Source organism: Lates calcarifer, linkage group LG1, assembly GCF_001640805.2.
Source record: "Lates calcarifer isolate ASB-BC8 linkage group LG1, TLL_Latcal_v3, whole genome shotgun sequence".
In the NCBI taxonomy this organism is placed as follows: domain Eukaryota; kingdom Metazoa; phylum Chordata; class Actinopteri; family Centropomidae; genus Lates; species Lates calcarifer.
Window position 1 is genome coordinate 6,086,128 of NC_066833.1, and position 27,850 is coordinate 6,113,977.

The 27,850-nt window shown below is 38.4% G+C and overlaps 2 protein-coding genes across 2 annotated transcripts in view; both read right to left on the reverse strand.

Annotated features, from left to right (window-relative positions):
• The window catches only part of mphosph8 (M-phase phosphoprotein 8), a 30,920-nt gene extending 18,062 nt beyond the window's left edge, over window positions 1-12,858 (reverse strand). The window contains 8 exon segments of the mRNA XM_018696407.2: window positions 464-552; window positions 1,899-2,021; window positions 2,294-2,504; window positions 2,506-2,549; window positions 7,366-7,462; window positions 8,055-9,083; window positions 9,610-9,771; window positions 12,577-12,858. Coding sequence (XP_018551923.2) covers window positions 464-552; window positions 1,899-2,021; window positions 2,294-2,504; window positions 2,506-2,549; window positions 7,366-7,462; window positions 8,055-9,083; window positions 9,610-9,771; window positions 12,577-12,678 — 1,857 coding nt within the window. The 5' untranslated portion in view covers window positions 12,679-12,858.
• Window positions 12,859-13,647: 789 nt separating this feature from the next.
• Window positions 13,648-27,815, reverse strand: ttf2 (transcription termination factor, RNA polymerase II). The gene is given in 24 exon segments (XM_018696413.2): window positions 13,648-14,607; window positions 14,994-15,068; window positions 15,421-15,503; window positions 17,121-17,274; window positions 17,540-17,598; window positions 18,279-18,458; window positions 19,193-19,335; window positions 19,763-19,848; window positions 20,227-20,318; window positions 20,507-20,660; window positions 21,312-21,496; window positions 21,698-21,803; window positions 21,979-22,129; window positions 22,265-22,390; window positions 22,642-22,723; window positions 23,114-23,218; window positions 23,220-23,272; window positions 23,446-23,628; window positions 24,185-24,305; window positions 25,295-26,173; window positions 26,359-26,428; window positions 26,780-26,866; window positions 27,334-27,439; window positions 27,672-27,815. Coding segments are annotated over 24 exon segments (3,453 nt in total). The 5' UTR covers window positions 27,700-27,815; the 3' UTR covers window positions 13,648-14,462.
• Between the last annotated feature and the right edge of the window lie 35 nt (window positions 27,816-27,850).

Sequence of the window (27,850 nt, forward strand, 5' to 3'; positions counted from 1 at the left end):
TTAGCTTGAAAAAGCTCAAATAGGTCTGATGAGGAGACATTCCACATGAGACAAAAACAGTCCTTGCCACTGATTATGTCAAATACTTTTCACGTATTTCCAACCATGATGCTTCTCTGTCCGCGAGATTAAGTGTAATTCTAACTTAATGTCAGTTCATGCATTTATAATGTAGAGGACCTGGTCACTTAAGTGTTTAACCTTTTTAACACAGCATAGTTTTACACTGCTCATCCACAAAAATTCTCACTTTTTTCACTTTTTCACTTGTTTTCATACCACACAATCACTCCCACACATACACACTGGGGCAACCAAGGTGCAAGCTTTAGATTGTGTTTTTATCTTGGAACTAAAGTAAAATAAATCTAAGATAAAAAATAATATGGTTTGGGTGAATGATTTTGTTAAATTTACTAAAACAAAACATTTAAAGGATAAAGGATTAAAGGCTAGAACATACCTCTTGGTCCAGATTGTAGTCCTCTTTGGAATTAAGTGCTAATTTTACAGCCATGTAATCTCCACTTTTCACAGCATCCCGCAACTCACCTGAAAGGAACAAAGTAGAGCCAAATGAAGTTTAGAGATCTTGCAATCAAACAGATTTTATAACATATTTGTCTAAAAAAAACATGACATTTTACCTAAAAAATACTGTCAAACAATAAAAACTAAATACAGAACAAAACATAATACTTAAGAGTATGGGCCTATTCTGGACAAAGTCTTAAGTAAAGTTTATAACTGAGCCATTCATTACATTACATCAGAGAAGATAGTGATCTGACAGCTAGAGAGCTTCCCACTGGGACAACACTTCTCACATGCAGAGACTGTATGTATTTTGTATGATACTGTACTGATACACACATTGTATATCATTTTACTGACAGCATGGTTCTAATACAGTCTTTAGCATAGTAACATATTAGCAGCAAAGGTAGCATTAATCTCTTGTTGATAAGCAAACTTTGGCCACACACACACACACACACCTGCTATCCACAGGTTTTCTCCAATGGCAGGCAAAGCTGTTGCCATTCTGGATGCCCATGTGACTACATTAACAATATGGTGTATTGTGGATTGGCTGTGTTAACAGACTGTGTGCAGTGCACAGGCTGGTATGCGTACTGTAATGTAAAGATACTGTATAGTGGACATTTTACAAATTCTAATCCTGTCCCTGTGTTATTTAAAAAAATATATATTAAAACTGATGCCACAATCTCTCTTTTTCTCTACTCAATACTACAATACTGGCTGATTGGCTAAAACGTTAATTATCTAACCAAATATGATGTGGAGCTACTGACTAATTCCACCCATCATATAATGCTACATGAGACTGTTAGCTCCAGGCTTGTTGAAGCAACCAGAATGATATCATTAGATGTGTTTAGAAATTAGTTCGCAAAAACTTTGTTTACATTTCCAAGAGAGTGGCCATGCTCCAATTTATTCCATTTTCCCTTGTCCTCTTACTGATCTAACAACATGAGTAAAGGAGGTGTATGTGGGGGCCAACTACAGGTTGTTGCTACATATTTATGTAGTCATGGCCACAATTCAATTTAAATCCCCCTTGTGACTATACCCAGCCTGCATTAAAGAAGCCAAGGATGCTGTAACTGCTGTCTTACTGGAACAAGGAGATAAGGTTTGAAAAACCTTTCCTGATGTAAGGAAAACCTGTGTTGTTGCTGTGAGGTTTGAGTTTAAATTCCAAAATTCCAAAAACTACTGACATGTTGATGAAGAATCATGTGCCTTTTCAAGTGTCCTTGACCAAATTAGAAAATCACCTATCAACTCCTTGAAAGCTTCTATATAGCAGAAGTAAGTCATCAGACAGAATTCAGCTAATTGTATTAGAAGTAAACAGAAACACTCACTTGGTGACAATGGTGGACCTGACAGGATCTCATCCTCTCCATTCAAATGTTTCTGGAAGTCATCCAGAGTCATCCAGTCCAGGTTGAGGTCCATTCCAAGGCTCAAAGTGGCTTGGCCCTTGTCTATACAACACAAACAATTCAGACAGATGCTTCAGTAGTTGTTACAGACAGAAATCTTGCATACCGAATTGAATCTCTTTGGGAATCTTGCTCACATATGTTTCAATCCACAGTTTTGGTATGAACACTGGGGTCACATGTTAAGATGGCCAAAGAAATCCCACAAATTGACATCTCAACTATGCAGAGGGAACTGTTAGGCATGAAACACCGGTCTGACATCTGGAAGCAGCAAAGATCAGCATTTGTTTAGTGGCCAAACACACACATACCTGATTTGTCAGCGCCCTCTGGTGGGTCCTGGGTGTCCTGATTGTCATCACATGCCATGAAGAGTCTGGGCTCACTGTCCTCTCTCCTCTTCCTCCTGTCATCTGTTGGGGTTCTCCTATCCCAGCTAGGCCTCTCCTCTGGCCTCTCCTTCCGCTCCCGTGAATCCTCTCCAGGTCCTTTGCTTTGCTGTAGTTTCTTCTCCTTCCTTCTCATCACTGTCCAGGCTGAAACCATAACTCTGGCCGGGTCTGGGAACTAAAGAGAGAGCAGACAAGTTGTCATATTTCTTTGTATAGGTGTCATAAAGAGACTAAACAGTTTTTCACCCTCTGTCACAGCTGTAGAAAACATCAGTTTATTTTATGTTCAAGATTGCCATTCCCCATTCCAGATCGGTGTAGTAGTAACATAACATAACAGTCTGTTTGAGACTGTTTGTAAAACTCTCTTATTACCTGTAATAACTGTAGTCTGAAACTGTATGTCAAGGATTTGACTGACACAACTGAACAACTGAAAAAAGAGAGGTGTGATACTTGTGGAGCAACAGTGACTTTAAAAAAAAAAAGAAAAAGAAAAAGTGTGTTCATTCTTCCATTTTTGCAATAACTATTAAGCCCAAGACCACCAACAGCCATTTCCCCTGTTGAGTTGTATTTGAGTTGGATAATGGACCTTTATTTATCGGCAAGCTAATATAACCTATTTCCGCATGATTTTACATGTCTTAATTTAATGCTTAGTGACTTCTAAGTGATCAAGTCATCACAGAACCATTGCTAATAGCTTAACTTGAAGAAGCACTTGTCCTGTTAAATGTACAAATGACTGATTTTAGTAATTTCCAAACACATACAGTACTGTGTAAAAGTTTTAGGCACCTTAAATGTTTTTCCTCTTATCCTTCATCAGTATCATCAGGGAGGTGTCTGATTGGTCCCAGATTAGTTCTGCAGCAGGACATAGTCCAAACACACAGCATCATAAATAACTATCCTCAGAGACAAGAACAACAAGGAGTCCTGCAGTAGATGATCTGACCCCCACAGAGCCCTGATCTCAACATCACAGAGTCAGTCTGGGATTACATGAAGAGACAGAAGACACTGAGACAGCCTGAATCTACAGAGGAACTGAGACAACTTCTCCAAGATGCTGGTACAAACTATCTAGGTACAGGTGCACTGAGGAGAACTGAAGCTGTTTTAAAGGCAGTGGGGGGAGAGGGTAGGGGGTGTTACAGAAAATACTGATCTGATTTAGGTTTTTTTAGGTTTTTTTTATTAATAAAAATTAATCATGGGATTATTTTTGACAGCATCTTCGCTTTACTTTTAGTGTCTAAAACTTTGGCACAGTACTGCATATATTAGGCATTTTAATTACTTTTTGAAGTCAATCAACCAAGCCAATTTAAGTTGATTAGTCTTAACGTCATTATTAACACGTTCTCTCCAACCAAATCAAAATAATATGTTCTCATGTCATGAGTCATGTTTTTTGCACTGTAGTGTACAGAAACTTTACCTCCCAAGCCCCACTCATAAAGAACACACCTCAACAGTGTATATATGATCTGAGCTGAATCTAAAGCACAGAACCTGAATTGTTCATATATAATGAGTGTAACGATTCAATCAACTCACGTTTCGTTACGATACTTGACAAAGGGACCATGATTCGATACACTCATGATACATCTAAGGATACATGAAGAAACAATGAAAACATACTAAGATATTAGAATTCTTATTTATTTCTTCTTAGTATAAACTGCAAAAATAAAATCACTTATCTCAAATCTCTTGTTGCTACAAAACCAAGTTTCTTACAGTGTTTTCCTTATTATAAAACTAAATTCCAGTTTAAATGTAAAAACAAAATCTTTCTTGCAGTCATTCTCTTATTGTGCAGATATATAATATAATATTATATATTATAATAATATAATATATAATATAATGCAATATTTATCTTGTGGTACAATTATGTTTCCATTTATTACAATGATATTTTTTGTGTTGAGTGTTGTGTTGGGGATTGTTTAGCCTAATTATGTTGCTAAGCTAGCAAGTGTTGTCGGTCCATGTACAGTGAGTTTTTCAAAGTAAATCAGCCATAAAAGTCTTTGGTTAGTTCAGTTTAACCTGCAGGAGTTTGTGAAGCTGCTATAACATGTTCTGCTGCCACAGAGGAAACAAATTATTGACAAGTGAAAACAAGTTCACAGCGTCTCCTGACGTCTTTACTAGGGATCGACCGATATGGTTTTTCAGGCCGATACGATTATTAGTAGTCAAGGAGGCCGATAACCGATATTTGGAGCCAATATTCATTTGCAGTAAAAATGGCATAAAAATTTTGAATAATACAAACTCCGGCGCTTAACTTTGTTTAAATGCCTTTAAAATATGTTTATTAAACAGCTTTTCAGATTTGCAACATGTTAAAGGTTTTTTTTTTTTTTATCTTAGACAATAGACAGCTTTGTTTTTTAAATTCTAACAAAAAGTGCAGGGAGCTCCCAGGCTCAGCAGCATGTCTTATAAAGTTAAATTAAAACTTAAACAAATAAATATCTCCCTAAAGTTTTCTATAGCAAATAAAGTTTACCAAAATTTCAATATAACTGAAATGTTATTTTATCTTTCACTTATCTTTGTTTTAAGTCCAAACAAAAAAGTGCAGGGAGCTCCCAGGGTCAGCAGCGTCTCTTATAAGTTAACTGAAATTTTAATTAAATAAATAAATAGCTTCCTGAAGTTTTATAAAGTCAATAAAACAAAGTTAAATAAAATTTGCACAGAAATGTGAATCTCAAATCAATTAGTAGTCCCAATTGAGCACCACCAGATTGTGGTGCAAAAAGCAGAGTTGTTCTGTGTGTGAGCACTGTGCATGCACAGCTTTCACTGCTGATTGGCTGTTGCCATGGCTCTGTGTATAACCAATCAGATGGTGCTGTGGGCGGGACAATGCTGGAGACAGAGTAGTGACTACAGAGAGAGAGGCGCGGCTGCATCAGCGCCAAAATAACCGCGTTTTAAATTGATCTCTCATCGGCCAACGGATTAAAAAAAACGGCTGATGCCGATATGCGTCAAAATGCCGAATATCGGCGCCGATAATCGGCCCGGCCGATAATCAGTCGATCCCTAGTCTTTACTGCAGAAATGAAATGTGGTGTAAATCTGTCAAATAGCCGGGAATCACAACTGCTACAGATAATGAGTCTGAAAAATATTAACTGTCAGAGAAAACAATTATTCAAGAGGAATAAGAGTGATAGAGGGATTAACTCACTAAAATCACTAGTTAGCTGATGAGTGGTCACTAGGAAAGCAAGCAGTCTACAGACATCAAACTGAACAGAATCTGAAGTAGCCAAACACTGTTTCATTGTCAGAGGCTGTGGGAAGATGAGAAAATTGCAGTCCAAACCTATTCACTCTAAGTCTTTTACCAGTGTTATTTCGTATGGCACACAGTATGATCGCTCACAGAAGTGCAAAGGATTACTTCAGGATGCAGCACGCACTTCATCAGTCACATTCGCGATACAGTTTTTCGGTGTCACAATGTGTATTATCACGCGGTGCATCATGTCACGGTGCATTGTTACACCCCCAACATATATATGTGTATATACATATACATATATATATATATATATATATATGTACAAAAAACCTTGATAATATGATATATATGATATCTATGACAAATATATAACAAATACTAACAACAGCAAAATGAGGGCCTTTCATTTGGTTTTAGAGGAGTAGATATTTATGCGCCCAAAAAAATGGGATGTGTCCAAACCACCAATAAAAACCACAATCAATATGAGGCAGTATTGTTCATCTATAGTATTGGTTTGGTAAATTTACAACTATTTACATCATCTGTCATAGCACGACTAAGTCCATTCTCCAGTCCTCCGCCCATCTGCTGGTACTTTAAGACTGTTTTGTTTCTCTTGTTCTTTTCTTCGCCACACATTCAGGGGCATTTCAGCGCTATAGCCAAATCACACTGGTATGTGTGATTTCTAGTGTGCCCTTTTAATTACAAGCACTTCCACATTTGCACTGTGAGCCCACCTTACTATATGGATTTTACCATATAAATATCCGTGCCTTAGCCAATGACTGGACAGCACAAACAGGGCTACCACTACCAACAGCTGACTTATAGCTAGGAAACACTGCCGTTAAGTCCACACACACAATGAGAACAAGGAAAATAGGAGTGCTAAGACTGTACGTTATTCTTCCTTTCATCCCAGCATCAGAGCCTCAGTCACTCTTTGCCTTAGACACACTCATAGAAATGACCTTCAACAACTCTGACCAAGACAACTAGGCTATTAAACTCAACTCTCACTGTGTGTAACCTTTCTCTCTTGCTCTCACCACAGATGCATTGTTGATGCAGGACACACAAGTCTGGATTACACACACATCCAAAGTAGTGAATAAACCAACCTATCTGGCATGTCATGTATTGTTGAAAAGCTTAAAATGTACTCTGTTGGATGACATCTTTGTCAATCAAGTCCAGAAAGGTTTCAGCAAATCCTCTGTGTATATTCTGATTTGCTATTTTAGGCATCTGCTTGCTTGGACATGCATAGCAAGTTTTAAAAATTGATTACTCTATTTAAAAAAAATAAAAAACTAAATAAAAAAACACCCACACACATAACCTTTTGTGGACACCTCCAGCTTCATAACTGCACATTTCACAATGGTTTTAGTTAGCAGATACAGTTTGTAGATACAAGAAAATCTTGTAAAAATTAAAATACATCAGCACCACATATAAATTTCTAATCTGACAGCTTGCAAGTGAGTAACAATTTTAAGAACCCCATGTGTATGATGAACTCCTTTGTTACTGTTACTGAGCAACATGTAAACTAGACCCTGGTGGCCAAATGCCAGGGTGGGGACTGCAGGAAAGAGGCTAAAGATGAAATTACACCTTAACTTTGCTTTCTTTTTTTTCACCTTGTGTAAAAATGCTCTTTCACTGAGTGTGATTTTTCAGTGTTCTGTGTAATGCATACCATCTGACTGCTTAGTCCTCTCTGTCTTCTCAGGCTCTGGTTTCTGAACTGGAGACTCTTTGGAAGTCCTGGGGATCTTCTCAATCTTTCCTATTAGCTAATGTTAGCACAAAAAAGAAAGAGCAACATTGTTAACACCTTGTCATTTTCCAAGAAAGCTGAGCAAACATTCACACTGACTAAGGAAATGAGATGAAAATGAACATGTTGTCAGCATTTGTCACCATGAAATATACTGAAATGGAAATTAAATTTTCATTCTTAAATTTTTATCAGTTCCCCGTCTTAGATTTCACAACCAAGGGATGCACACTTTTCATCTGGAGATCTGCGAAATGTCGCCTTGCCAGTATACCTATTATTACGTTTAACAAAGCTTGGTAAAAGTCAAGCAAATGAGGCCTATATTTAGTATATTTAATTAACAGTTAACTCTGAACAACTGAAAACACAAATCCTGTGGAGGAGCTACACTATTTATCTGGCTGGTTTGGTAAAGAGATGTAGAAGCTTATGTTTTTGTTGAGAAACCTTTTCCACATTGACACACAGAGGTCAGCAATAAAACCATCCATCAAGGTTTATCAGAAAAGCTCAGTGCCATTTATGCACGTAACACAAGTAATTGTGTTGTTACATATATTGGACCAGAGATGTTTATAATAGTGTATGTAGCCCTAACGCTGTACCTTTGTGGGTTTGCTGCTGCTCTTCTCTGGTGGGGGCTGATGAACTGGTTGCCGGCGGGGGGCACGATCCTTGGCCTCACAGTTCAATAGGAACTTCTCAAACAGGTTAGTGGAGCCTGCGGCATCCTTCTGTCCCAACACCTCTTCTTTAACCACCTCGTCCTCCTTAACCTTGTTACTACTAGGTGCTGTAACAGAAGATGACGAGCACGATGATGATGTGGAGGAAGATGGGACTTTGGAGGGAGCTGACAAGCTCTCCTGCCCTTTGCTTTTTGCCTTTTTATGTAGGGTGGAGCTATCACTTGAGTCTGAATGTGGAGCATTCTCCTCCTTGCTTTTAGAGGTGAGGCTCTTTAGTTTTTGGAGGCTGCTTTCTTTCTGGGAAGTGTCTGGCTTTTTGCTCTTTTTGTCATGGATGAGATCCTTAATGCCCTGCAGCTTTACCTCCCACTTTCCCTTCTTTTGTTTGGTCTTATCATCCAAACGTGCCTTTTCTGATGACTTTGTTACAGTTTCTGTCGATGTAGTGTCGTCCATTTGGGACTCTGATGGGCCCTCACTCAGTTCATCTTCTACAGGTGCAACAGCCTCATCTTCAGAGGTTTCAATCTTCCGTTCCTTCTTCACCTTCTTTTTCTTCCCCTCCTCTCCCCTTTCTTTCTTATGCTTTCCTCCCTCTTTTCCCTTTTCCTTTTTGTGTTTTTTGGAGGGAACAGGCTCATCATCATCGTCTTCAGAGTCAACCACTCGCTTTTTTGATTCAGTCTTTTTCTCCCTGGGTGGAGAGGGTGTGGTGGGGGCCCTTTCTTCCTCTTCATCGTCCGTCTCTGGTGCAGGTAGAGGCCTGACCTCCTCCTTCCGTTTGTCTTTCTTCTTCTTCTTTTTGTCCTTTGGAACTGGTACCTCTTCTTCTTCCCGGATCTTTTTCTTTTTCTTCTTCTTGACTGGTGCCTCAGCTGGACGGTCTTTGTCACTGTCACTCTCTGAGTCTGCATCAAACACGTCACTTTTTGTAGGCAGCAGTTTCTAGTAGAACAAACAATGTCACATTTTAAGACCATATATAGTTTTGCTTTCTGACTTAAGTCTGATAGTTAATTCTCTGTGCAAACAAACAGATGCATCTGTTTTATGACCCACAAATACAAACACTGACCACTACGGATCAGATCACATACACTTCAGCAGTGTTTCAACAGAAACACTGAATTATTCATTTTATTGCTATCCAAAGAGACACTGCTGTTCATACTGTAATTACTTTAGAAATTAGTCAATATGATCTTCATATGCAACAGCAAAATAAACTATAACTTCATTCATCTAATTTTGCTCAGAAAATATTTGGTCCACTGCAAATATCTGCAAAATGAATTATTATCTTCAACTTTTACCTTGTTCTTTCTGCACTGTGGAATTGGACAATCTATATCTATATAACTCCAAATTTTTTGACAGCCAAAATACAAGAACCAAAGCACCAACCAAATTACTGTTTTGGTAAATACAGTATCAGTAGCATTCTGTCACAATGACTGTCAGTAAGACTTACCACGCTCTTCTTGGCTTCTGCTTCTTTCTTGGCCTTAGCATCAGCCAAGGACTTCTTAAAAGCTAAAAGGACTTCGCGACAGTCCTCTAAATGGGCCTCTGGCTCCCAAGTGTCATCGTCAGAACAGTAATTCTTCCAGCGGACTCTGTAAAGCACTTCACCCTGAAAACAGAGAGAGATAGTTAACAGTATGAAGTTCAGTTTCACCATGACACCAACCTGACAAGGTGGCTAGTTTTCCAGAGGGTGGCTGCAGACATGCAAACATTAATTAAATTAATAATTGTAATATTTTTGAATTTCCTTTGATTCACTAATTGTATGCATAAACACTGCAGCAAAAATGTAAACATCCACACTTGCAAGGCAACAAAAATACCTGCACCTAGACCATATTAAAGCAGTTATACAAAACAAGCCAAAAATGGGACAACCTAGGAAATGATTGAGAGGTAAAGGGTTTCTGATACACATGTATGATATGAAGTTTAGCAATAAAGTTTGATTTGTCATTGTTTAGTGTGCAGGACCATACCATACCAAACACGAGTACTTAATTGTGCACTTGCAGCGTCAACATCTATTAAAGAATCTAATCAGCTTGATTACAAGATAGTGCAGACTGAGTCTTTTTGTCTGTTGAGAGCCTAAAATGTGTTTACGAGAGTAAGCACATGCATCAAGAGAACAGAGCAATGCTGAAAAGTGTGAAAACAACACAGCTTTTATTGTGAAGTGGCCAGAGGAGAGGTTTCTCTGAATCTATACTATAATTTTTATGTTCCTTAGTCAGGGTATTAGTTTCACACAAAGGAAGCGTTCAGTTGAGGAGCTGCGAATGATTCCTACAGTCTTTATCAAATGACCCACAGTCAAGGTGATGACACAATGACACAACAGACATCTACAGGACATATTTTCTACGATACAGCACATTAGTGCAGTTATCACAATGATTATACTCAGCTTAGGTGCCTTATGTCAAAGATAGATCTAGATTTCTGGTTTTGTGAACCCTCTGCATTCCTGGCATCCTCACTGGCATGTAAACTGTGATTACATTGCATTTTAATTCTGATCTACCACATTAGGTCTGTTCCCATACGATACTATAGTGCACCATCATACAAATACAAATACAAACTCTGTCTCAATAGCTGCATCTTCCTGGAGAAATGCCAGCAGGCCAAGCTTACTTCCTTGCTGTATGTGTTTTCAGTCTCCTCAATATTCCTGAGGTTTTCTACACAGGTGATTCAAACCCAGAGAGGTTCTTTATAGCATGAGGCCAGCAGTAAGCAAAGTGTGTTAATAACTCACTAGAGCCAGTAACTGATTCTCAAGTCTCTCTTCAAAGCAGCTGCTTTTTAATCCACTGTTAGTATGACTTGTCTAAACTCTGTGTTCATGAAGTATGGTGAACAACAACAGCATGCTTAACAATCTTTTAAGTTCTTGTTTCACTTTGTGTCACTAACTGGCTAAGTAGACCCATTTGTTAGTAATTCATTTCTCCTGAGCCATATTCATTTAACAGTACTAGCATCATTTAGTGTATTTTAATTCATATATTATGTAAGACATCTAGAGTTTATTTGTCAAGTGATGCTCCTTTAATTATGCAGTGACAACTGCACTGAAGCTGAAGAGGAGTTTTTTGCCACTGTGAATATGTCCGTCTTAAAAACATGGGATGTGTAAGCTTAACACAGTTTTGTTTAGTTGCAAACAGTGCTCAACTTAAAGCAGTGATCTTTCCTCTTCTGCTTATCCCTGTGTTTTTGTCATTCAAATACACATACTTAAATCCCTAATCCCTTAGATATCCAGCTAAACACAATCATTGCCAAAAGTTTCTCTGGCATAACTTAGTTTTTCCCAATCCTCTCGTCTCATAAATTAACTTCAAAAACTCATGATTTAACCTGATGTAAACAAACACAGTGAATGAAAAGAATCCTTCAAACTTTTTACAAAGTCCTGGTACTCCAGAAACACAAACACCACCCATCAACCCCTCACCTCCGCTCATACACACAAAAGCACTCATCCTCCACAATAACTCACGAGTTATAGTTAATATTCGAGTGTGAAAATGTGGCACCATCTTGTGACAAAGTATGACTTTGTAAACAAAATTTGAGAGGATATAATAAGAGGGATCACTACTAGTCTGAAAAAGAAAGTGGTAATTAACTGTGTCCCGCAATCAGCAGCAGAGTTGAAACATAACAGGTTGTGCACGATACAGTGACAGCGTTTTGGGAGTCCTACAGAAAATGAACTATTAATGACATTACAAACTATAAAATATTAGTTCAGTGTATGTTGTAACATACTCATGGTTTAGGTACGTTATTAAAAAGCTTTATTTAAAAGTATCTTAAATGAAATATTTCTCTGTAAATGCACAGAAAAGTAAAACAGATACGTAAAACAGGTTGGTACTTTCAAATACCGCGGCCACGATGCTACGATAACGTTAGCAGGCGTTAGTAGTAAAATCTCATTGTTTACCGCTGTAACATCTCACCATCCGACCTGATTTAAGGCACAACAGGACAAGCATCATTCCCGTGATTTGTCTAATCAACGTGGCTATGTCGCAGAGCAAAAGCAAATGCGATGAAAAATAGTTGCAAGCTTGCAAAGCGTCCGTCCTTGGCCTCAGCAGGGGAGAGGCGAGCGGACATCATGGGAGAAGTTGTGCAGAAAAACGACGCTATACACGGACGAGCTGTGAGCCACAACAAAAGGGTTACCGCAAAGGACCGAGTGACACGGGAGCAACTATATGCATCAACATGCACTTAAATCAGACTCTAGACTGGTGTTTAATGTTGGGAAAGTGTCTGGACAACACTGTAGGTGGGCTCTGCGTCGTGAGAGTGGAGTGAAAGCAATGCCAGCCATGTTTGCCAAACTAGCCAGGCGGCTACGTTGCAGTTAGCATTTAGCTCGCTTTACCTCTTCAACCCTCATGTCAATGATCCGCTCCACTTCGTATACATCTTCTTCCTCGTCTTGTTCGCTATCCGCAGGCTCTACCTTGTCGGTCTCGGCCGCCATGGCTGCGGGTTGGCGCTGGTTTTACAAAAATGTATCTATTTTTGCGGTGTGTTCACAGAGGCAGGACGCTAACTAACGTAACCGGCCGATAGACCGTAGCAGCACCGCAGCTTGGAGGATTGTACCGAGCGTAGACCAGCTACCGCCCGCTCTCCCCGCGTTGCGTTCACATACTGCCTTTAACCTCGTAATCTAGTACATCTAACTCACGTCTATGACGTTCAGCAGTTTCAAACATTTTTGGTGGAGTCGGCAAAGGTATAAGCGAATGTGTGCTTTGCGATATGCAACATTAATGAAACGGAAAGAACGCAGAAATACGCGATGTTGAGCATTTATAGAGAAATAACATCGTCAGATTATTTTAACTACCTGTAGTATGCCTTTAGAAAAGCTTATTAATAAATATGACAACATACATTTAAAATTGACGAAAATTTTTGACGTGTGGATTCTACCACTACCTTTCTGGGTCGTTATTTTGGCCGTAGAAGGCCAAAATCCCTATGTTAATTAAAGGCAACATGAAGCTACCCTCTGGATTTTACGTAGCAAACATTTGGGAGCAATGAAAATATGGAAAATATACGGCCACAGCAAGATGTTAAAGAATAAAGGTGACGCAAAACATTAGTACATATTTATAATTTAAAAAGCATACTGCATGTTTTTATGTCCTGCACATTGTTGTGTTTAAAAACGTAATAATTACTAAAAAACGAGTTATTTCTCTAATATATCTTAAAAACTACAATGTGAGCAACATATTTTTGGCAGCTGTGACCAATTCTGGTTGTACTTTTTTTTTTTTTTTTTTTACAGGTTTACTTAATCCTCAAATTCAAACAAACCTCAGTAAACTGCAGTTCATCTTGACCTAATTTCCTAACATTTTTTAATTCATAAATCATTTAAATTTACTATGTAAATGACCTTGTAGTCTACAGCAAACAGTCATGTTAACCTCCATAACTTCCATGACAATTTATTAAGCATCATTGTACTGAACACATGCATACAATACATCTATGTAATAAAAAGGCATTTGAAAATATCTCTTAATGAAAATAAACCCCTTCAGGTGACACAAACAGAGGCAAATATTTGCTTCACTCCAAAAATGAAGAAGCTACCTGAAATTAAAATGGCCTTGATGGTGGAAAACCCTCTTTTCAGTGCGACCCTGTGATTCAACATATTAAAATAACAGCGGAAGACATATACATACATAGTTATAAGTCTAAAATATTAATTATTGGCTACACCTAGTGTAGCATGGGACATAAATGCAGGAAAAAGTGCTGTAAAACATTATTCTGAAATAAAAGATTAGGAGTGTGTGTGTGTGTGTGTGTGTCTCTGTATATATGTGTGTATATATATACATATATATATATGATTTTAGTGTGTATGTTTCAAGTTGCAGAATTTGCTTCCTTGCTGTATGTAACAGTATCTGCTATTGTAGCTGTGGTCTTCATTTTGTTCACACTTACCGTTTAGTGTAACTTTAGTTTAAGTCCACAACAGTGCTAAATTTAAAGCAGTTAAAGAAAAGGAAAAGTTAAAAAAAAATGTTAAGGCACATTAAGCCCAATAACATTTTTGAAGCAGTTAAGATAGAGATGAAAACATTGCTCTAGATTAAGCTCAGAGGTCAGGCACGGAAATAAGGTCTCGGGTATCATAGATTTTGTTAAGTTATTACCCCAGTCTTATAAGGTCATTTCAGTATTTTTCCAGATATGTGTCTCAACATCTGCATGGTGTTGTAGCTGTTGGTCTCAGACACCAAAAATGATTTTAAGATCAGCCAGGGAGAGTTTGGTGAGAGTGCTTCCTGTCCCTGACAGCACGTTCTGGGCCAGCTCCTTCTTCTTCACCTGCAGTGTGGAAATCTTCTCCTCTACTGTGTCTTCACACACAAACCTATAGACAAACAAACAAAAGTGTTTATTAACCCACAAACACCAAATTCACCAAACACTAGTGACAAACAAGGGCCCCAACTGCTGTCAGTAAAATTATGTTACAGTGAAAATCCATACAGATTAAGTTTTGTAAAGACTTCATTAGTAGCTGTTCTGTGAACCATTTCACTCAGAGCAAACCTAAGGAAAATGTTGTTCCCCAGATATGTGGATTTATCATTCCACTGTTGCATATATGACATGAAAATTTAAATTTAATTTGTTTTATGTAACTGATGCTGTACTTTGGCACATTTTAGTTGACAGTTAATACTGCAACAATGCCATATTATATATTAATAAATAACAGCATCCACACCCACACTGAATGTCCTGAATTCCCACCTGTGGATGGTGACATCTTTCCTTTGTCCAACTCTGTAGATTCGGTCACAGGCTTGATCTTCCAAGGCTGGATTCCTGTCAAAGTATTCAGGGTTCAGAGGTTAAAAAAATCATTTGTTATATTGTTATACTGAACAAATAAAAGATCTCCTCACTTCATTACTAGCGTTAGGCTTTCCATTGAGATGTTTGTGATCCGTTTGTGACCTAGTCACTGCAAATCAGCAACAAGCAGTAGTATTCTTTTTGATATACTGATGTGTGTGCGGGGGGTTAAAACTGCACTGCACTACGTCGTAAAAAGGTTACAATATCTTAAAATGTTAATTATTGACACAAGAAGAAACAATAATTCAGACAAAAGGCATATTGTATATACAGAAGCTACATCAACCAAGGGGAAAGCAAATGTGTCAGCATCTCTCACCAATGCATATCAATGAGGAAGAGGTGATTCCCACCGATGAGGTTGAGTCCAACTCCTCCAGCACAAAGAGAAACCAACATCACCTTTGAAAGAGAGTCAGAAATATACATCAATGTATATTTACTCACAGTAATTTTGACTTTACATTGGTCAAGGTGTAGTACAAAGTAACAATGTTGAGTGTGAGCAATAAGATAAATTAACCCTTGGGGGTCCCTTCATCTTTTAAAGATTGCCATAGAAATATGTAACAATATATTTCTTCCATTTTTTAAATGAATGCCATTATGAATGTCAGTCCTCACCATACATAACAAATATTTAGTTTTATATAATTATTATTTTCAGAATTTTTTACTCAGTAAACGCAGTTTTAGCAATTAAAGTCTGTTGTGTTTATTTGTTTTTTTTGTTTGTTTTTTTTAAAAACACCAAAAGTTGGGGGCTATTATCTGAGCGTGGAAGTGTCACAAATTAACAGCAACATTGAATTCTGATCAATTTTTATTTTTTGTGCAAAGTCGTTTATAAATAAATTGCTCCACTTGGGTCCCTTGGACACATAAAAATGCTCTTTTATAGATTGCCATTGAAATACTATGCATCAATATATTTTTTAAAATTGTTTTTATGAATTCCATTATTAACTTCAGTACTCACCCTACATAACAAATATTCATAAATTTTCTGAATTTTTAACCCCTTAAATGCCAGTTTCTGTGATAATACCTACATTTTTATAGAGAAAAAGCACACAAAATCAGAAATATTTTCTATATACTGAAAGCAAAGTTGATTTTTAATGGACTAATACTAATACTAATACTAATACTTGCTTTGTTCTAGAAAAAGGAAAAATACAAGTTTACTTGGCCTGTATATGAGAATGTAAAAAATAATGTATAAATAATGTATAAAAATGTATAAAAAAAGATGATATTGCCTGTCACTAGTAGATTTACAGTACATAAAAAAATATCTTCACCTAGTGGAAAACAATAAAATATTAAATTTTGAAGGGATGTTAACACCAGGGAATGGAAAAAAAAAAAAAAAAAAAAAAAGAGATCAAAATGCAATGGTAGTGTATTTAAAAAAGCATTTTGAATGGGAATCAATGGCACAAAAAATGCTGAGGACACAGATTTCTCTATTTAGTTTAAAAGGCATATGAAAAACTAGAAGAAAAAAAAATCATTCAAAAATTCAAATTCACCCCAAAATACACAACATGGCCAAATTTTATGCCATTTGCATCAAGACAGCCAAAGTTATTAAAGTTATTTAAAAAAAAAGGGAGGATTTATCAAGTGACTTAATCCTACTTACAGCCAAATGTAATAGCAACTTTTAAGAGCAACTCTCAAATCTGGGCACTGGCTGAAAATAGATTATAAGCAGACAGCACTATTCACCTCCCTGGAAAATATTTAAAATGTATATCTTTTTTGACAACCCAATGTGCTTAAAGACCATATTATTTTGAGTCAAATTCACATACAGTATGCGTTTGCCTTAATCATGAAAAAAAAAAAAGAGAGAAAAAGAAAAATCAACATTTGGTGTGTTTTTCAACTGATTCTTCAGTGTTTAGGAACATTTCTGTTGTAAACAAACCTTTAACAGCATGTCAGTCAGTTTGTGGTAGTACCTTCCAATCATGTTTTATTTTGGTTCTTGAGTTGTGGGGTGAGATTTACCTGTGGTCCCTTAGGGTTATTGTTGAACTCTTCCACCAGGTCCATACGGTGTTTGGGGTTGACAGTCCCATCGATAACGCCATATCTCAAGCCCATCTGCCGCAGATGAACGGCCACAATGCGCAGCATACTGGTCCACTGGGACACGATCACACTACACATTAACAGAGAGGAGAAAACATGTGGATTACACATAAATGGCAGGATTAAATGATTCTCTTGAGTCACTTGCTATGACTACTTACAGGATATCTGAAAAGATGTTAATGGTTTACAGATCAATGATTATACAGTGCTTTAAAAAGTAATTTATATATACAATTATCACAAATGTTAATATGTATGAAGGAACAGTTTTGTCTGCCGAATGAATGTGCTGAATTGTTGCTGAAAAAAATCCAGTAGAAGACTTGTTTTACCTTTTCTGATCATCACTCTTCTGTCTGATTGCCTTCAGCTCAGACACAATAGCAACAATCTGGAAAATTAAGGCTGAAGAATTAGTTCATCTATAGTTACAATGTGATAAAACACCAGCAGTCATACAGGAAAACAAGTTCACATGTAGCCATTGTCACAAGTTCTGCACTGCTCAGACTACTAAATTCAAGGTCCAGGTACAGCTTGTTTGCAACACAGCAAATAGAACACATGTTGTTTAAATAAGCACTGCGAGGACGTGTGCTTCAATATTCTGATTCAGATTATCCAATATATGCCTTTTCATAGATTTGTCTATATAAACTGTTGTGACCATACACTGTATTGGATTTTATTTTCTTTTGGAGAAGAAGAGATGAGCAGCAGTCTTCTTTTATGCCACAATCTCTGACGCACGTTCATCAGATAGCTGAACCTGTGTCTTTAAGACTCACATGTACTCATGTGCTCACCAACACTCTCTATTGTCTCTCTTCATACTAATGTTTTCTAGTCCTTTCAAAACTGTGTAGTGGGCAGAGAGAGGCTCCTAGAAGCATCCAATGCCTTCAAATAATCAGCAACCTTTATATACTATGTACAGGCATTTTGATCTTGGTGGGCTCTAGTAAGGACATATTCTGGACAATGAGGGGTAATCTTATTACAGCCTCCAGAAGGATCACACTCAGTGTGATGATAATGGTGTAAGGGTGCTGGCTATAGCAGGTTGCCCACCTTGGTGCTGTCACTGGTGTCCTCAAACAGCTGTGAGGGGAAGCGGGTACCATTAAGGGCCACAGTGTCTTTAGGGTCAGGGCCTGATGATGCGGGACTGGAGGAAAGTGACAGAGCATTGAGCTGCTCTTCCAGAGACAAGACGATTCCATCACCCTGCAGCTCTGTGGAGTCTAGAGTCTGAGCAGAGAGTGGAAGACAGAAAGAGAGGAAATCAATGCTTGTGTAAACTATACAGTTAGTCTTTTTGTATGTGTATGTTTATACATGTCTTTTTGATTGAGGACAAAACTGACAAGCCCTCTCAGAGCAGCATGGTGTTTGTATTAGGGATGCGCATGAATAATCAATTAGTTGATTAATTGACATGGTAAACATAGTCAACATCTATTTTTAAAAATTGACAAATTTTTAAATCGTGTGGAGGTGGGAGGAAAGACGTGGAACTAATGTTTATATTTCCGTTTCTGCCGAATGCTTCTTCTCTGCTTCATCTTGCTCTGTATGGTGCATTATGGCGACGAGGGGTGGGGTGTATTGTTTTAGTAGTTTCATGTTCAAAATCAGTTTAATAAGTTGCAATGCAATTCATTTTTTTGGTCACTATCACCTGCCATTACATCAAGGGTGACTGGAACATTTCAGGTTCTGTACTTTACACTCACAGCATACATGAGACACACTGCTGAAAACTAGTCTGAGCTCAGTTGCTGATGAGTGGGGCTTGGGAGGTAAAGTTCATGCATCTGTACACTACAGCGCAAAAAATATGACTCGACATGACAGCATATTATCATTTTCGGTTTGGGTGGAGGGTACATTAATGCTGATGTCACAACTAATTGACTTAAATTGGTTTGATTAATCGACTTAAAAAAGTAATTTAAATGCCCATTCCTAGTTTGTATGTTTACCTTCTTAAGGAGGGACAGGTGACAGCAGCACTGTCGGAGGCGCAGCAACAGGGACAGGATGTGGACAGTGCTGGTTGCCTGTTGTGGCTGCTGGGAGCCTGACATAGCAGGGTTAGACTGCGACATACCAAACTCTTGAGCCACTGGAGAGGGAAGACACACATACTTTTGATACATCGCCATTAGCAACACTAATTACTAACCAAGTTTGACTTAAAAGGCAATATAATCAGGCTTAAAAACTCTTGTATACCAGGAAACATCATTTCATGTGCATATTTGTGACATCAATATATAACTTAGGCATACAATATATCCTATGTCACTCACACACTGCAAATTGTCAACAGGAGTCAAAGAAACAGTAAAGTGAGAGATGTTATTAGCGTCAGCTCAAATTATTCTTTGTGTGATAATTTCTCAACAAAGTACAGTTTACGTGTTAATCTCTTTAATCTAATAATTTCTTTCTGTGCTGAAACTGTCCCATCAGATACCCAGGACTGAGGCACAAATATAAATCACACCTCTGCTTGTTGAGGACTATAAAACAACCAGCTGATATCTCACCTTTGTCAAAGGGATTGGAACTGGATGTGTTCCCCTTGTTCCCATCATTTCCTTCATGTCTCTTCAGGTAGTTCTGCAGAGTGGATCTGGAGGAAAAGGGAAAATCAATATTCTAGTGCCACCATACATATATTATATACATATACATACATATATTTTTTGATTGATCCACTGCATCCAGGGAGACTTAATGTCATTCCACCTCTTTTTGTGCAGTTACACACATTTAGATCTTGGAGATATTGTTAGCATTCTTGCTTTACATCAGAGAGTAGTCTAAAGTGTTAATTATGTCCAGATTTAGCCAGCTGGCCTGGAGAAGCCACGGTCACTTCTCCAACCTTGAAGTCACAATGATTAGTCCTTAGATCATTCCTAGCCACTTTTCACAAGGCAAGGACAGGGAAGATGTTTTCTCATACATTTTGTGTAAAATTAAAAATTGTGCCAAGCTGTTGTGATACCTGGATTGGGCAAAGACCACATCATACACAGCCCGCTCATCCGCAGACAGTCTGAGTCGATGCACCTCGCAGGTCCGATCAGGAAGAGACACCTGAAACATTTAACATTTCACTTCAGACTGGATCAAGAGTGAACGGAGTATCTGCAGGCCATGGGAAATATTCTGACATCAAGACAAAATCAAAGACAGACATTATGGCCTTTGGAATGAACATACTCGATGTGATATTCTCATTAACAGTCCAATGTGTGTGTGTGTGTGTGTGTGTGTGTCTATACCAGTGGTTTTCCTGTGGAGTCCATTTGGTCTTTTGTTCGTCGGAGAAGCAGACTCCTCGTCAGGATGTTCAGCCTCTCTCTGCCTCTCTTAGAGCCGTTGTCTACCTGAGCTTTCCAGAGTTTGTACTCATCAAACGGAGAACAACGCAGAAACCTGAGAGACAGAATGAGTACAGTCTCATTACAATGAAGATGCAATGAAAATGCAATTGTTGTTTCAAAAACCATTTCAGTGCATTATAAGTGGAAACCATTATTTCACTCATCACTGTTTCTGGGTAATGCAAGAAAAATTACTCAGAATAATCCAAAGGGTGTTCATTGTGCTGGTTAATAAATACATATTTCTAAAGTTGAGGCTTTTCTTTCTCCAACTGGTAATTTTGTTCTTCAGTGGAATTAGGAAAGTTGAACTGAGAAACTGAACCAAGAAAAAAAAAAAACAAGATTGTGGTTCAAAGTGAATTTAAGCCTTGCAAAGTCCCTTGCAAATGAATTAATTACATTAACATTTCTTATTTGCTTCATTTTGTGACACTTAACCTGCTTGCATGGTTCCTTTTATTCAATTATATTTTATGAATACATTTTTGCTATTTTATTATGATGTATTTCATCGTCATAAAAAACTTCTGTCAAATCTTTCTTCAACATACTTCAAAGGTAAATAAAAATTATGGTTTGTGAAACAAAATACTAAACACACAAGACTCACATGAAATAAAGTGCCTCCACAAGTGCAGCAGGCAGACAAAACAGAGGAAGACTTTATTTAAAACTTGTATTCACTGTGGATTTGTCTTACTTGAGCAGTGAGTACATGTCCAGCAGGTTGTTCTGGATGGGCGTACCAGTGACCGCCCAGCGAGCGCGAGCCCTCAGGTGACAGACCGCCATGGAGGTCTGTACTTTTGGGTTTTTGATGTTGTGGCCTTCATCAAGAACAATGCGGGCCCAGGCCACCCTCATTAGAGGAGCTGAGTGCAAAGGCTGAGAGGAAAAATGACAAAAGATGAAGTTTACCGATGAAGATGAAGATTTTTGTCCCCATCAATCATTTACACACAGAAACAAGGCCCAGGTTCAAAATGGTGGAGTTATCACTTACATTATTCCTTAAGCTACAGCATTGACACTGATAACTGCTGTAGTGAGAACTGTTGCTGTGTATCGAAAATATATATTACTCACCACATCACTAGAATCCTTAGTGGGTTTGTCAGCCTCCTCCTTCTGGACTGGAATCTCCTTTGAGACCAAACTGTATGTGGTGACCACCACATCATAATCTGCCAGCCTGAGTGACAGACAGACAGCATTTAACTCAGTTTGAAAATAGATGATGAAAATGATGTGGTTTTTGGTCTCCTTGCAGTTATATATTAATTTTAATTCACAAAGAAAACAGAGTGTGACTTCACCAAAAGAGAAAACAACAGCAGCGTGTGTGTGTGTGTGTACAGTTTCCTCACACTTTGGCACTTTTCTCTCGGTTGGGGCCGTGGTACAGGTACACAGTCAGCTTGCCTGTCTTGACATGCCTCTCAATCTCCTTCTTCCAATGGTGAATCAGGGAGGCAGGACAGATGATCAGAGTGCCTTTAGAAACCACAAGGCTGGAGTCTGGATGATGAACAAAAAACAAAGAAAAAAAAATGGTATTATTTAATTTGAATAATAATTGCATGGACAGTACTGAGGTTACCTTGCTGCATTCAATCATACCAACTATAAGAGTGTTTAAAAGGTTCTAGTCACCAGTTTTAGAGATCCATTTCTCCTCTTTCTTCTCATCCTTTTTCTCATCTTCCTCTTTTGCCTTGGTCTTCTTGGTCAGTATGAGAGAAATCATGGTCAGGGTTTTCCCCAGACCCATGTCATCCGCTGAATCCAAAAAAGTAAGAGCAAGAGGAACAAAAGGAAGAAAGATAAAGAAATAACAATTATTAATTAAGTTTCACATCAGCAACGTCTCTTTTCAGAAACAGTTTTCTGGTTACTCTGGATGAGAAAAGAAGCAAAAAACACCAATTTGAAATATTATTCCATCTCTATCCTGCAGCTTCTCATCATGATCTCTTATCAGTCCTCATTGTAACCTCCTCAATAAAAATCACATTAAATGTTGAACATACCTAGAATTCCTCCACAGGGATTCTGGGCTTCTCTCCAGAGCAGCCAGGCCAGAGCTCTCCTTTGATGGGGCAGGAGCGACACCTGACCAACCAATCACAAAACGGTATACATATATATATACTGTATATATGAGTGACACAATGGACCATTCAAAAAGGGCATAGATAATAGATGCTCTGTTTCCATAGCCAATTGTCAAGATAATTTTAAGCAAAAATCCCTGAGAATTTATTTTCAAAATTGCAAATACACTATGGCCAAAAGTATGTTGACACCCAAAGATTAGAAGTGTATATGACTGTTGAACATGTTATTCCAAAGCATTATAGCAACAGACACAGTAGACACAAGTCTGCGGACAGGACTGATGCATCATTGTGTGACATTTGTTCAAAATATAATTAGTGGAGTTAGATATCCTATGCAAAGAACTGATGAAAGACCACGCTAGAGACTAAAGCAAAATGATACCTTGATGCCCTTGGGGTCTGGGGCTTCGGCCTCAGCATCAGGGCAGGATTCCAGGGATTTGTGGAGATGGTCTATAGCCTCGCAGGTGGCATTCTTCACTGCCAAGCAGACGGTCCTCAGTCATCCTGCCACCGTAAAAGCCCTGAACCTGTGGGTTTGCTGAAAACGTGACTGAGGATTAGGGTTTTTGTACAAATTATGAATAAAAGGGGGGAAAGAGAAAATAAATGTAGAGAAAAAAAATGGCAAAATTCCTTTTAAAAATCTTTAAGAATTACAGAAATGTCTTTAAAAACCAAACAGTATCATGGAACTAACAGTGTTCAGCCTACCTCCATACATCTGGGTGTGCCCCTGGCTCAGCTGGAGCCCCAGGGAGCTGCAGGAGGCCTGGCACTGAGCGGGGCCTGGGGCCGGAGGGGCAGGGATCAGGATGGTGCCAACCTGTCTGCTGAATGGGTTGACCTGACTGCTACCTAGACCAGCATCACTGCTGTTATTTCCCTCTTGGGACTCTGGGAGAACAATTTGCACATTACAGTTCCCATGGTCAGACACACACAATGTAACCATAATAATGTATTGTAACTGTGAAGTGAATTCATGTTGTTTATGTTTCTTTTTGTTCTTAGAATTATTTTTATTAATCTTTTTTATCTCTGTGCTTTTATCCATTATTTTCAAATGAGGCTCCTTTATCACCCTGTATTGTTGCGTGTCACGGTATGTAAAATACAGCAAATTCATATGTCATTGTTAGTTAATCAAGTAAATTGAATGATTCCTAATTCATATATGTATATATTTTCTGTTTTAAGAAGGCCATGAATTACATGACAAATGACACACAATCCTGTTCCTTCTGCCTGTACATTTAAAAACTGGGTTTGATGCCTGTGAAAGCTCTAACTAATGACTTTTACAATTACCTGATTAATTAGGAGCTGAAGTGAGTGGCCGAGTGGAATGATTTTTGATTAAAGCAAAGCTTTAAGTGTGGAATGGAGGCGAATCTTTAAAAAACCTATTACGTATGTTTATAGTATTGCAACTGTAAAGTTGGTAAGTTACCTGGTTGAGAAGCAACAGTGAGGCTCAGAGACTCCAGCGCTTCCTCCAGCTCCTTGACCTGAGTCTTCAACCTCTCACCTTTATCTGGCAGAGCTGTCACATTCACCACAGACAGAGTGGCCTTATGAGGAGAAAAAGGATAAACACAGACACAGACAAAATGGATACATAGCAGATATCAAAGGAGAAGCTGTCTCACGTGTTTGAAAGTTAAAGCATTAAGTTAACAATCACTGTTGTCCCACATTTTTTGCTGTTGTGGTCTGGTGTACTACATACTGTAGACTGTCCCTGTTCTACTAAAATATTCCAATAATAAATCAGTACTTCCTGTACTACATTATAGGTGAGTGAGAGAGAAAGATTACACCTCCCTGTCTACAAAGTCAGAGATTGTGTTCTAAGATAGATATAAAACATGAAATATTATTGATGTGCCAGCAATAACAAGATAATGTGGAAAAACGTTGCTTTGCCTTCAACACCTTATCTAACACAGAAAAATTAACAAGTGAATGACATGCCATTACTTGACCTAAATTTAGATAATTTAATCGTACATATAGTACAATACTGCATTTTCTACTTAGCAAACTGCGCCAAAAGGCCTGCCAGTTGGCATGATTAGCTACTCCACAAAACTTTTGCCAAATTTAAGATTTAAAAAGAATGATATTCTGAGATTTCACTGCTCATTTATTATTACTTACTTAAAAGTAATAAAATATTCTCTGTGTGGCTGCTACAGTGACCAGACCAGTTTCCATCAGATTGCAGCAGAGAGGACACAGGACTGAGTTAGATTTGTACCAGAGCCCAAACAGTACACCTGCATGGTTGATATCATCAGATATATATCATCAGCTGATATTAGCTTATCATATATGCTTAGGTTTATATGTGTCAACAAACAAGACATAACAAGAAAATGCACTGAAAATAGGCTGCATTATATGTGGATATCTTGGTCAGAATTCTTTATAATAATACTGGTATTAGCCTCATAAATAAAGTATTTTTCCAGCCCAAGTCTGTACCATAAGTTGCTCATACATGGCATGTATAGCTTTCAAATAGCCAATCAAGACTCTCAGTTAGTCCTTCACTCACCTTTTTCTGTTGAAGCTGAGCAGTGAGCAGACTGTGTAGCCCTCTTGGATCTTCCTGTTGACCTTTCACCTTTGAAGCTGGCTGAAAACCTGGGAAGGTGGTCAGGGTTTTTTGTACAGCAGAAACAGGAGCTTTCTGGGTAGCAGGTTTCACTGACACCAACACTACATCGTCTTCATCGTGTTGGTTTTTGGTTTGAATGGACTCTGAGTGTCTTGGCTTGTTAGATGTGGGACTCCTAGTGTTCACGGAGTCTCTGGGAGCCTGGGTGCTGCTGTTGCTGGGTGCACACTTAGAGGCACTCTCTTTTACAGTGGGGTTAGCTTGTTTCACCAGACAGGTTTCACCAGTAGTTGGTTTCTGGGATGATTCCTTGTGAGGATTCTGTGAGGTTTGTTTGGTTTTCTCAGGATGAACAGCAATGACGCTGGAGGTAGAAATATCTGTTTTTGTTTCCCCCTGCTTGGTGTGGTTGGCTTCAGTCTCGTCCAGCATCTTATCTGTCATTTTTTCCACAATGTTATCTTTGTGACCGTTTCTCTCCTCATCTGAAACTCTTTTCTTTAATTTCATCCCTGGTGGAAGCTGTTTACCTTTGTAAGTATCTGATGAATTCAGCCTCTCTTCTTCCTTTTCTTCCACTCCTGCCCCTAAGCTTTCCATATTTTCCTTCTGATAAGTTTCTTTTACTTCAGCCTTGTGACTTGCCTCGTTGTCCTTCTCCTCTCTTCCCTTCTCATTACCTCCACCACATTGCATCCTTCTACACTCAGAGTCCTTGTCTAGCTTGCCAGGGGCCTTAAAGGGGTTTCGGACAGGCGGAAGGCAGGAGGGCTGTAGCTGTGAGTCCAAAAGAGGGTTTCTCTTTTCTTTGTCTGGCTGCAATGACAGACAAAAACAGACACCTTAGAATGTGCAATGATAAAACATCTGGCAGTGTCAGGACTGAAGAGTTCAAAGTGTTCTCTACAGCTAATGAGTCCAAGATACTGCAGGCGACAAAGGTATTTAAAATATATAAATAAGAATGTGCATGGTGAAATCTGTGACAGGTGCTGTCTTACTGCACTCCAAGGCACGTATCCACACCACCTCTGGCCTCCTTTTTTACCTTCAATACACCGATAGAATAACCTGAAAAAACAAAAACAGAATGAAATTAGAGTCAAAGATTCAAACTGCCCAACAGCCACTGTGTAGTCACCTACTGACTTTCTTTTTGTTCATGTGCCTTTGAGCAAGACATCCAGCTCTTTTCATATTAAGTTGAAGTGGGGTGGCAATTTTAATTTTCAGTACATGATTAAAAGTTAAGTGGGACATTACTGAAACCGCCACATCTAAGAATTAATATATATTCTTACCAGGGAACCTAATGTAAAGCTGTAACAGGAATTAAGTTAAATCATTTGTATCGAACATTATGACTTCAGAAGGAAAACGCTTCCAGTTTTGGACCATGACACAGTCCACCTGCACACCCACCTGTAGCCCTGCTGTTGGTGACTGTAGGTGAGAGCTTGGAGTTCCACCATTGAATCTTCATGATGAAGACAGTGGGATGGTGAGATGCTGGGAGGAAAGGATAATGATGATGTAGATCAAAAACATACATGAATCTGTGCGATTTCACATCACATCAAAAGTGGGAGATGAAATCCAAAATTATGCCACTAAATAACTGGTAGTTTAAACCTAAAATGTTTTGAAAATGGCAATGCTCAGTCCTAACATTCATGAATGACAGTGTGTGCCTAAGAGATAAGACTTTGTCATTTGATCCTGTGAGCAAAACGCAGAATAATGACACTCTAACCAGGTGTCTCAGGTGCTTAGATATAGGAGAATGGTCTCATCAATCTCTTTTGGATTAGTTATCTTTATAAAGAAACATGTAGATTTTTTCACAATAATGAGGATTTATAATGCATGTCACTGTTAATGTGAGTACTAGGAACCACCGTTGCTTTTAAAGTCCTCTTTGAATTCGTCTGACAGGGGATCAGTGAGGAAATATCTGCCTTCAGCGATGTGAATACCTGGCCGGCTGACTGAAACCACAGCCTTGCTTGTCAACGCAGACGTAGAAGCTTTTGCCCTTACTCGGTCCATCTTTCACGCCCGTTTTTAACATACACACACTGCCTGTATGGTGATAGAAAGGACGAGTTATTGAACAAATCATATGCACTTTCTACTCATTGCAAGTTAGTAAGGTTCGGCTGAGCCAAAAGTAAACGAAACTGCATTGTCATGCACACAATAGACAGTGTTTCCAGGAATAAAACATAACTACGACTAATGGAAACTAAACACAATAGCTAACTTTCTGTTTTATAATCTATCTAATAAACGCCATTCATTTGTTGCGACTTACCATGGACATCACAGAAAATCTTTTCCATTTTCCTAACACATTGAGATCAGCTTCAGTTGCTAAAATGTGAACCTCAGTGTTTTCGTATGGACCAATCACAACTGTCAGAAAGCCCATCCGGTGTGTAAATATCAGTATAAACGTTAACGTCCGAATTAGTTAACAAAATCCTTTACGTT